This window comes from Centroberyx gerrardi, chromosome 18 (genome assembly GCF_048128805.1).
Source record: "Centroberyx gerrardi isolate f3 chromosome 18, fCenGer3.hap1.cur.20231027, whole genome shotgun sequence".
Classification (NCBI taxonomy): Eukaryota; Metazoa; Chordata; class Actinopteri; order Beryciformes; family Berycidae; genus Centroberyx; species Centroberyx gerrardi.
This window is the reverse complement of record NC_136014.1, coordinates 25,250,010-25,262,163: the sequence shown is the minus strand read 5'-3', so window position 1 is coordinate 25,262,163 and position 12,154 is coordinate 25,250,010. Positions and strand designations below refer to the sequence as shown.

The 12,154-nt window shown below is 42.3% G+C and overlaps 1 protein-coding gene across 2 annotated transcripts in view; it reads left to right on the top strand.

Annotated features, from left to right (window-relative positions):
- The window catches only part of vta1 (vesicle (multivesicular body) trafficking 1), a 77,608-nt gene extending 72,486 nt beyond the window's left edge, over positions 1–5,122 (top strand). For both annotated transcript variants that reach the window (XM_071897113.2, XM_071897112.2), the window contains one exon: positions 2,603–5,122. In XM_071897113.2, the coding sequence (XP_071753214.1) occupies positions 2,603–2,748 (146 nt within the window). In that variant the 3' untranslated portion in view covers positions 2,749–5,122. The remainder of the gene's footprint in view (positions 1–2,602) is intronic.
- The last annotated feature ends 7,032 nt before the right edge of the window (positions 5,123–12,154 follow it).

Sequence of the window (12,154 nt, the reverse complement as noted above, 5' to 3'; positions counted from 1 at the left end):
TAAACCCTTGGCTAAGGATGCACTTGCCATGCTCCTGAACAAATCCTTAAGAGAAAGAGGATAAAATATTTAGAGACTTGGTGAGAACCTGAGGTGTTGTGTGCAGCCAGGCAGCGGCTCTTTAATTCAGTTTAACAGGCTTTATTGGCACCATAAGGTCATTATCACTTGGTGCATAACACACTTCCAATATATCTCAACTTATTAAACATCTCTCTCTCTCTCTCTCTCTCTCTCTCTCTCTGGTATTGTGTGTGTGTGTGTGTGTGTGTCTGAAGGAGACAGCGCTTCATATGGTTTTAATCATCAGCTGTTGACAGTGTTGAGGACAGTCCTGCACATAGGAGAATCTCCTCTGTCTTGAGACGTGTGCGTGTGTGTGTGTGTGTGTGTGTGTGTGTGTGTGAGAGAGAGGTAGTAATCAGACTCATAGTTTCTTATCTGAATCTGTGTGATGTGTTGTTTTCTCTCTGTCACTCCTGGCCCAGAACTTTCAAGAATAAAATGATTCATTTCAGAGATTCTAAATTCTAAATTCTAGATTCTAAAGTTATTTTTGTATTTGGTTGTTTTGTTTTGTTGTTGTTGTTGTTGTTTTATACCATTCTCCTCCTTGTTGAGTTTTGACGTGATTTGACTTTGATTTCATTTGCCCAACTCACCTGTGTTTGTCATTTTTTTATTTCTTTTTTTTTTTTTTTTGTGGTGAGATATATCTGTCAACCCTTCAAGGTTTCTGTGTCTCTTCCTGCTTGTATTTCCTCTCTCGTTTTTTTTTTATCCTCTGTGTGTTTAAATGGTAGCCTTCAGAAAAGTGCAGCCTATTCTGTCTCAAAGGTTAGAAATAGAGCTGGACAGACATATAGACAAATTTCAGTTTTCCACCCAGTTTCTCTCAGATGTAATGCAGTAAAGCAAATACAAACCCAACTTCAGGAGATTTATTCCCCTTTTTCTATAACTGCCTTTTTTCTTTTGCCAGTAGTGAATATGCAGGTTAGTGATGTGTGATTGTCTTTTTCAGGATTTGCATGTTTTTTTGTACATGCAACAAGGGTGGGAAATGGTTTTTTTTCCACCAATCACTGTGGCTGGTACATCCCAAAATTCACCAGCTGCTTTCACTATGTTACCAACCAATTACATTTTTAAAATGGGTGTCTAAATGATGTCTGCTGAAGTAGAATAACGTTAGAGATTTACTTACATTCATTCAGTGGTCATTTCCCACCCTGCATGCAGTTTCCATTTATTTCTATATAATACCGTTTCTACATTATTGGCTGGATGGGTTTAACTTTAAACCAGTGATTCTCAACCTTTTTCATATCAAGGACCCCTAATTTACTCCACATTAGGGCCACAGACCCCCATTTGATGAGATTTTGTCTCTCGGACCCAAATCTGAGAATATTTTTATCGTCACATATGATTTTGTCCAGATTCCCATGACTCTGTATTGTAGGTAGAGAGATAACAGAGAAACTACGATCAGTACGATCAGAACAGTCTTTATTCTACATTCTCTAATTGTATTAACTTGATATAAATTAAATAGTGAAGTTTAACAGTTCATCAGTTTGCTGTGGACCCCCTGGAACCCCCTCAAGGACCCCTGGTGGTCCCCGGACCCCACGTTGAAAACCACTGCTTTAAACAACCCCATAAAATTCAAATAAAACCTTAAAATTAGCTTTTTTACCGACTGGATTTGTAGAAATTAGGATTTTCAAATGAGTGTTTGTTGCCTGACATCTGACATCTGACTAATCTCTCTCTCTCTCCCTCTCTCTTTCTCTCTCTCTCTCTCTCTCTCTGTCTCCCCCTCTCTCCATGTTCCCCCCTTTGCTTCTTTTTCCCTTTTTTTATTCTCTATCTTTGTCCTTTTTTGCTATTTCTGTCTCTTTTACACTGCCACTATTTGTGTTCTTCTATCTTTCTTTCTCTTGCCTTCTCTCCCCTTCATTCTCTTCTTCCTTTTCTCTTCCTCCCTCTCTTTTGCTCCCTTTCTCCTTTTTCTCTCCCTCGATCCCTTACCCCTTCTCCCTTTCTCTCTCTTCTTCCTTGTTCTTTTACCGTCTCTCACTCTGCTTTTTTACTTTCTCTTACTTTCCTCTCCTCTTTCTCTTCGTCTCTTGGTGTTCTTCCCTCACTCTGTCTGCCTTTTCCTTTCCTACTCTCTCTCTCCCCCTTTCTCCCTCTCTCTTCCCTCCTCTCCCTCTTTCTCCTCTTTTCTCTCCCTCAATCTCTTACTCCTCTCTCTCTGTCTTCCCCTTTCTTTTACTGCTTTTTCTTCCTCTTACTCTCCTCGCTTCCTCTTTCTCTTCCTCTGTTGGTGTTCTTCCCCCTCTCTCTCTCTCTCTTTCTCTCCCTTTTTTCTTTACTTTGTCTCTCCCTCTCTCTTCCCTCCTCTCCCTCTTTCTCTCTCTTTTTTGCTCTTTCATTCTCTTTCTTATTCCCTCTCACTTTTTTCTCTCCCTATCTTCCCATATGCCTTTTTCTTCCCCTCTCCCCCTGTCTCTCCCGCTCTCTGCCTCTCTGTTTTCTCCTCCTCCTCTCCATCCATCCCTCCGTCCCTCCGTCCGTCCCTCCCTCGCTCCAGGCGATGCGCGTCTGACTCCGGAGGACTTCACCAGGGCTCAGAAGTACTGCAAGTACGCGGGCAGCGCCCTGCAGTACGAGGACGTCACCACCGCCATCCAGAACCTCCAGAAAGCCCTGAAACTCCTCACCACCGGGAAAGAATGAAGCCTTTGTCCTCTTCCTCCTCCTCCTCCTCCTCCTCCTCCTCCTATCCCTCCATCCCTCCTTCTTTCCATCCCCCCTTCAACAGCGCCACTCTATCTATCACTGATCTGGCCTGCAAGGAACTGAGGACAGAGCTGAGAGCCTGTTTTGTACATGTGCACACAGGCATGTACGTACACATCAATGTATGCGCGCACACACACATATACGCACTGTGCACACACACACACACACACAGTCGCACACACACACACACACACACTCTCAGCCCGTCCTGTGTGAAAGCTGTTCTGCTCGCGCTCAGAGGAGAACATGATGGAAATCACTGGACGTCTACAACAATGGCTGCCTGTGTCTGTCACTGTGTCGGGACTGACTGACTGGATAACTGACTGACTGACTGGATAACTGACTGACTGACTGGATAACTGACTGACTGACTGGATAACTGACTGGATAACTGACTGACTGACTGACTGACTGACTGACTGGATAACTGACTGACTGACTGACTGACTGACTGACTGACTGACTTGCTGCCTAACTGACTGACTGACTGACTGACTGACTGACTCACTGACTGACTGACTGACTGACTCACTGACTGACTGACTGACTGACTGACTGACTGACTCACTGACTGACTGACTGACTGACTGACTTGCTGCCTAACTGACTGACTGACTGACTGACTGACTGACTGACTGACTCACTGACTGGATAACTGACTGACTGACTGACTGACTGACTGACTGACTGACTGACTGACTGACTGACAGGCTGGCTGCATAATTTACTGACTTACTGGCTGGATAAATGGCAGACTGACTGACTGGCTGCATAACTGACTGACTGTTTGACTAACTGGATAATTGATTGGCTGACTGACTCGTTAAATGGCTGGTTGGCTGGTTGGCTGATTGGTTAACTGCCTGCCTGACTGGCCAATTAGCTGGCAGCTTGTCAGACTAGCTGCCATCTAATTGCGATTATTTGACAGAATATCGCAATTCATATCTTCACAAGTTTTTCTTGTCACAAATTTTTTAACTTTAAAATTGTTTAAAGAAAATTGATTTTGTTAAAAAAAAAAAAAAAGATAGACTCACTGTGCAGGATTTACTGAGTTTGAGTCTGATGAAAGGTTTTGATTCATGGACCAAAGAAAAAAACTCCCATGTTTCTTGAGCAATTAATTTCAGCCTCTGTGATTTGGAAATTAAAGAAGTTTTTATTGCAATTTAGATTTTCTTTTCGATTAATTGTTCAGCTCTAATAATTAGTTAGCTGACTGACTCACTGGCTGGATAACTGGCTGGCTGGATGACTGGCTGTTGCACTGGTTAGTTGGCTTACTGACTGCCTGGCTGTTTGACTGACTGGCTAAATGGTTTACCAACTGACAGACTGACTGACTGACTGATTGACTGGTAGATTGGCTGGGTGACAAAGAGATTGAACATTGAAGAGTTTATTCATTGACTGCCTGAAAAGTTTAACTGACTGACTGACTGACTGACTGACTGACTGACTGTTGACCAGACTGTCCTCATTCATAGCCTAGTACTTCAGATCCCCCTCCTTCTTTCTGGATAACGGAGCATGAGTGTTGGCTGACCTCAGGACAGCCAACAGAGTCCCGGACTGTCTCAACCCATCAGAATCTGAAAGGAGAAACTGATCCTGGATAACTTCAGTTTACACAAGAATTTCTCTGTAAAGTTGCAATCCACCATTTATTTGACCATCTAAACGTCGGGTATACATTCATTCACATGCGTTCTTGAAAACTTGTAGGACAATTTTTTTGTTGAATTGCATAGCTCATCATAGCTCAAAATACAGCTCTGCTTTACTCTGGTGTTTATGAATTGAATGAATTAAACGATTTCTACAAGCTAAAAGTGCTTGTCAAACTTATTTTCAGTCTTTGTTCCAAAGCTCTGATAACACATGTAAAGAGTGGTGAAAAAAAAAAAAGTCTTCAATCCAGTAAATCAATAGGTAAACAAAACTGCTATTGGGGTGACAGAGTATCAACAGGGGGCACGAAATCACAGAATAGGCCTTTGATTTTTATTTTTATTTTCTTGGAGCAGTGTAGTTTTTTTTTATGAATGACTTTACATGTATTAGACATATCACTCTCTCTGTATATGTTGATCACTTTGTCGGGGAGGCGGGTTCAGTGATTGTAGTTGCTACTCTAGTCTTTCTGGTTGTTATTTAACATTAGCGTTTCCCAATAGTTTGATTTTAGCGGGACATGAAAGGTTTTCCCATTTGCACTGTGTTTCTAGCAACACGAACTATCTCATAATCTGTCCGAGAATCGAGGCGATTCCAGGCAATTTGAATAAAAGATTTGAAATGATTGATTTGTATCGTGGTGTCGACTGAATTAACTGAATGTTTTCAAGACTTCAGATTCCTGGAGTGTTTTTGGGCTTTTCTTATGTGATATCTACAGGTTAAACAGACCCCCTGGAACCCCCTCAAGGACCCCTGGTGGTCCCCGGACCCCACGTTGAGAACCACTGCTTTAAACAACCCCATAAAATTCAAATAAAACCTTAAAATTTGCCTTTTTACCGACTGGATTTGTAGAAATTAGGACTTTCAAATGAGTGTTTGTTGCCTGCCATCTGACATCTGACTGATCTCTCTCTCTCTCTCTCTCTCTCTCTTTCTCTCTCTCTCTCTCTCTCTCTCTCTCTCTCCATGTTCCCCCCCTTTGCTTCTTTTTCCCTTTTTTTTATTCTCTATCTTTGTCCTTTTTTGCTATTTCTGTCTCTTTTACACTGCCACTATTTGTGTTCTTCTATCTTTCTTTCTCTTGCGTTCTCTCCCCTTCATTCTCTTCTTCCTTTTCTCTTTCTCCCTTTCTCTTCCTGACATTGAGTGGATTTTTGTTTTTCTTCAATGAAAGTTTTTACTTAACCGAACAACATTTTGTTTGGGGTGGAACTTTTTTTCCTTCCCTGGACGCATTAACACCACAATTTACTTTAAAGGATGAAACTTGTTGAGTTTAGCTCCGGGAATTATAAACTGAATCACAGGAGATCTGCAAGTTTTTTTTTATCTGCTAAACAGGAATGGTTATGTAGAGATTTAAGGATCAAACACAACTCATACAGTACTGCACACCGTACCACAGAGGAGTCACACCTGAGGTTAGTAACTGAGTGAAATCCTCAGGGCCCATCAATGCTAAAAATCTATGTACTAATTCTTCTATAAGGAAAACCAAATAGTCAGCACCTCGCCTTACAACCAAGGTGCATGGACTGGAAGAAAGTAGAAAGGAAGAACAAAATGAAGCTACTCTGGGAGGCCGATAAGAAAAAATGTATTTATTGGTACAGAAAAACCAACACGTTCTGGCAGAAAGTCTTCATCAGGGTTACATGACAAAGATATAATGGATCTTAAATACTTTTCCAAAGGACAGCAAGTGGCTGTTTTGTCTCCATTTCAAAGGCGTTTTGTTTTAGCATGTCTGTCAGTCTCTAAAAGTAGCTGAATTTGCTCTTCCTTGAATATACTTTGAATAAAAGGGGACACCAAATGGCATATATGTTAAAGCCTTTACTCAGTCTGATATAGGGGATTGAGACTCTGATGGCTCCGGTGGTGGAGGACAAACAAAAGGATGAATTTCAATCGAATATCACAAAGTAAATCATCATAAATGTAATCGAACAGCATTTCAGGAAGTAACTGATCCCGTAGGTGTGGCAGTCAGTAGTGGAGGCGAGTTGAAAGGTGCAGGAGTGAAGAAGAAGAAGAAGAAGGAGGAGGACATGTGGTTGTGGTTTCAGTTTGCTTCGTAATGAACTCTGTTGGGGGGACGGAAGGAAGGAGCGGTGGAACGAGGGGAACGGGGGAAGTAACAAACGGAGTAAGAGCAGTTCAAAGCTTCTCCCTGGTCTTTAAACACATCCACTTTGTCTCCTCACACTCTCTCTGGGCGTCATTACAGTTCTCTCTCAGACCTGCCTTCTCTCGCCCCTGTTGTGAATATATTTGTGCTTGCTTTCCGGTTTTTTTCGCCAGGAAATAAAGTCAAATAATTGTAAGGAATGTGGCGACAATTAGACGTCTTAATTGGTCTGTCTGTGTAATTTAGTGTGTCCTGCTGAGAGACACTCCTGGGTGTCATTAGCATCATTTTGATTGATTCGCTCACTGTTCTGCAGATCTGGTGTACTCAGGTGGCAGATGGGTGGAGTTTAACACATACAACACATGCAAATGAGAGCCGGTAAGTTCGGGCACTCACAGAAAAGTATTTGAAAGTCAATTTATCTCACTTCTCTGTGATTAGCAACTTCCCTGGCACAGTCTGTGTCTTGACATGATAAACCGCGCCCATCTGGTTCCAAGCAGGTTCAAAAATGAGCGTTTATAGGTTTTGGATGATGTTGTACAGCAGAAATCATCTCAGGTGCTGCAGGAATAAGGAGGACAGGTCACCAAAACTCTGTCCAATAAACCAGCTGCTTGTGAGTCATGTGACTTTTGTTTACAAGCTCTGGTTGGCTTGTAATTGGGCAGCGTGAACCTAAATTAACCAAATTCAAAAATGTAACAAAGTAAAGTTTCTCACTCTGGTTCAGACCGAAGAAAAAGAAGCTGTTAGACGTGATCGCACGCTTAAATTCAGCTAGGTCAGGTCTAGGCTTGACTTCGTCGGTCTTTAGCACTTTTTGAATTTGTACGGCGATTCATTGCGGTCTGGACCAAGCCTATCCACCGGCAGTTAATTCGGACAGATACTGTTCGACAAACCTGATTGGATGGTCGATGTGGGCGGGACAAACCTACATATGACGAGCGTTACAGAGCGACAACAACGACCAAAATGGCAGCCGGCAAAGGAATTGGATGATAGCGAGCTAGATTTAGTGATTTCCTCAGTCCTGAAAAAACTTCATGGCATCAATGAAGTAAAACAGGAACAATCAGCTGTTTAAAAGCTCGGAAGTGACCGACGTCATGATCGTTGTTGCTTTGAGGCGTTTCCAGATTGTGTCAATCTGCTTTGCTGCTGTGATTGGTCAAAGATCTTGATAATTGACAACTAACACCAACCAAACCAGACCGCTATGGATCGCCATGCAAATTCAAAAAGTGCAAAAAGACTGAGATTCATGGGGGCTGGACAGCAGGCGACGACTCAGCTGCTCTTGACTGCAGCTCTGTTGCTGTCTGACAAACAAGGAAGCAAGGCAGCCGTGGTCAACGTCGGCCATCTTTTCTGTGGTCGTAGAAACAAAAGTGAACTTCCGGAGACTGATTTCTCGAGTTTCTGGTGGCGTGAAGACTCAGATAGAGGGTCCAGGTCTTGTCTACTGTCTAAAATGCCTCAAACTTGGTCTCATTTTATACAACTTGGATGCTTTTTTCCCTGTCTTTCAATTATGTGTTCTTAAAGTACTCTATTTCACTTCATTAAAGCTCCCATATTCTCCACTCTCCAGTGTTTTATTTTGTGTCTTGAGGTCCATTCAAAGCTGTGTGTGTGGTGTCATGAACCAAAAACACTCTCAATCCATTTCTCCACGTTCATTTTCCAGCATCTCTCTGAGCCTTACCAAGAACAGGCCGTTTCTGTCGCCGTGTCTTTAAGGCTCATTAATATTAACGACCCCTCTGTTCCGATTGGCTAACCGTTTCGAGAGTGAAACGTGAGACGCCGCGGCCCGGCGGCTACAGGTAGGGAAAACTCTCCGGTAATAAACGATGACGACCGCTCGACCGCTTTGAAAAAAAACACTTTGTTAGTCTATTATTTCTTACAGAAATGATAATGAGCGAACCTTTGTGACGCCACAAAGTTACGGAAGTCCAAACGGCTCGTTTAGAGGCTCGCTTTTCTAATGTGGATTGTGTGGATTTAGTTTTGATACTTTCACCATGTTTAGATAGACCATCCAACTCCTTTATCATCACAGAGGCAAGGGGACTTTTAACAAATGCTGTCTTATGTTGGAGTTTGAATAAAGTTTGAATGAGAAATGAGTCAAGTCAAATGTTTTTCCTCTCTTCCTTCTTTCTGTCCGCCTCTATCTCCCCATCTCTCTCTCTCTCTCTGTCTTTCTCAATCTCCAATTATTTTTCTCAATCTCTCTTTTTCTCCGTCTCCATCATTCATTCCATTTTCTCTCTCCTTTCTCTCACGCTCTCCTTTCCCCCCTCCTTCCTCTCTCTGATCCTTTTCCAAGTCGTTATGTTTTAATGTTCCCGGCTGGTCGTTCGCTAACTGAATTTTACAGCCAGCGGCGTATAATTACAATGTGCTGCCGCTCCTGAGTCTGTAGCAGCGAGAGGTCGTTAACATGTTCTCCTCCCCCTGCAGGCATCGCTCATTATTGAAGGAGATGGGCTCGGTGTTAGATTTGATTGAGCGAGATTAGCAAGGAGCGGAAACCAAATTGGATCGAGACGCGAGATCCACCTGTGGCTTCTTGGCCGCCTGTCAGGAGGCGGAGGAGGAGTTAGATCGAGGTTCGTTAGAAATTAGAAGAACGTGATTTTTTTTTTATTCAAGGTAAACGGTATTTTGCATATTCCTACCAGACTTTGCCATATACTTTTCAAACTTTTTCAAACCAGCAACCTTCACCCTTTCTAATGTCTCGAACCCGGTGCCTCTCATTTAATTCTGAATTTAATGATCCATTAAGCAGATGAAGGATGATGTCAAAGATCAAATTGGATAAAAAATTAGAAAATGAATTTATCGACCCTTTTACTTTAATTTTGCACATTCCTACGAGGAACACAAGTTTCTTAATTTAAGACGGAATACATTTCTTAATTAAAGACATTAAGGACAAAAATTCAGCATCTAGTGTGTCTGTAATCTATAAAGGAGATATTGTTTTGTCAGTTAAGCACTTCAGTTATCTACTAGGGCTGAAAGATATTGACAAAAACATCTAATTGTGAATATTTGACAGAATATTGCAATTGCGATTTAAACTGTGATTCAGATCATCACAAGTTTGTCTTATCATAAAGTTTTTTAGAACTATAAAATTGTTTAAAAAAGTGAATTTGTTAGATGTCAGTGTGCGGGATTTTGAGTCTGATAAAAGGTTTTGATTGATGGACCAAAGATCACCTGCAGCTCTAAAACTCCTTGTTCTCAAATCCAGTTTGGACTAAACTCTCTCTGAAGAAATTAATCTCAGCCTCTGCTATTTGGAAATTGCAAAAGTTCATATTGCAATTTATATATTTTTTTTCAATTACTTGTTCTATTATCTACTGCCACCAAGAAGTATCATTTGTTTCACATTTGTGCTTGCAATCATTTTATAAGAGTTTGTGTTACCGTCTTCAAATGTCAGATATCTGATGTTGGAATGAAACTCTCTGACAGCTGAGAGTTTCCTTACATGTTCGCTGCCTTGCTCAGCGGCACTCGGCACTGACGGTGGGAACTGAGATCCAACTTGCAAACTCCAGGCTCTGAAACCTCGAAGCTTTCCCGGCGCCTCAGATCTGAATGAATTTAATCATCTATCAGGAAGATGAAGCAGGAGGAGATCAAGCATCACTGACATCATCTTCCTCTGGGTCCAGATGTAGCATCAGAGCGGTGTCCTCATTCAACCTCTTTCCTTAACCCCCGTCCATCTGCAAAATGCTGTTCAGGTTTTCAGCAGAACGAGAGAGAGAGAGAGAGAGAGAGAGAGAGCTTTGGATTTGTTGACGTTCTTTAAACTGATCCTGAGGCAGCGCTTCAGGCAGCATCACCTGCTACAGCCACCAGAAGTCTGACATCACTATCAAAATGGACTAGAGATAAGATCATTTTACTGACCATTATACGTTATTCAAAAACCATGCATTGTGATTGGACGAGAGGAATTCCACGAGTGCTTATAACCACAATATACAAATTTGTACCTTCGAACGGTATCACTCTGCCTTGTTTACATGAATGGAATGAGGCAAGCGAGGATGTTTATTGCCTAGCAACGGGGAACTCATTTGAAATAAAATGATCAAATTGTTTGATACTATTGTAAGAAATCAAAAACTGTTGTCAAAAGACTCCAGGAAACACTCACAGCACAGACAGATCTCAATTTCAACAATTTATTTTGGTGATGTCACAGACCACCAGGCTGATTTTTTCCTAATCCTGGAAGTTCAAATCCAGAGGGACCAAGGACCTAAGTTACCCGTTTTCCTTTAAAAAAGTGCCATGTGTGTTAATTTTCTGCTGTCAATCATTTTGCAAGGATCGATGTCACATTTTCAAATTGCAGATGTTGCAGATATTTTGGAAGGAAACTCTTCCTGCAGGCAAGTTACAGCAGAGGATCAGTGGGTCGTGTTCAGTGTGTTCAGTGTGTTACATGTTCAGTGTGTTCAGTGTGTTACAGCAGAGGATCAGTGGGTAGTGTTCAGTGTGTTCAGTGTGTTACATGTTCAGTGTGTTCAGTGTGTTACAGCAGAGGATCAGTGGGTCGTGTTCAGTGTGTTCAGTGTGTTACATGTTCAGTGTGTTCAGTGTGTTACAGCAGAGGATCAGTGGGTAGTGTTCAGTGTGTTCAGTGTGTTACAGCAGAGGATCAGTGGGTCGTGTTCAGTGTGTTCAGTGCGTTACATGTTCAGTGTGTTCAGTGTGTTACAGCAGAGGATCAGTGGGTCGTGTTCAGTGTGTTCAGTGTGTTCAGTGTGTTACAGCAGAGGATCAGTGGATCGTGTTCAGTGTGTTCAGTGTGTTACAGCAGAGGATCAGTGGATCGTGTTCAGTGTGTTCAGTGTGTTACATGTTCAGTGTGTTCAGTGTGTTACAGCAGAGGATCAGTGGGTCGTGTTCAGTGTGTTCAGTGTGTTCAGTGTGTTACAGCAGAGGATCAGTGGATCGTGTTCAGTGTGTTCAGTGTGTTACATGTTCAGTGTGTTCAGTGTGTTACAGCGGAGGATCAGTGGATCGTGTTCAGTGTGTTCAGTGTGTTACAGCGGAGGATCAGTGGGTCGTGTTCAGTGTGTTCAGTGTGTTACAGCGGAGGATCAGTGGATCGTGTTCAGTGTGTTCAGTGTGTTACAGCAGAGGATCAGTGGATAATGTTCAGTGTGTTCAGTGTGTTCAGTGTGTTACAGCAGAGGATCAGTGGGTCGTGTTCAGTGTGTTCAGTGTGTTCAGTGTGTTACAGCAGAGGATCAGTGGATGTTCAGTGTGTTCAATGTGTTCAGTGTGTTCAGTGTGTTACAGCGGAGGATCAGTGGATGTTCAGTGTGTTCAGTGTGTTACAGCAGAGGATCAGTGGATCATGTTCAGTGTGTTCAGTGTGTTCAGTGTGTTCAGTGTGTTCAGTGTGTTACAGCAGAGGATCAGTGGGTCGTGTTCAGTGTGTTCAGTGTGTTCAGTGTGTTCAGT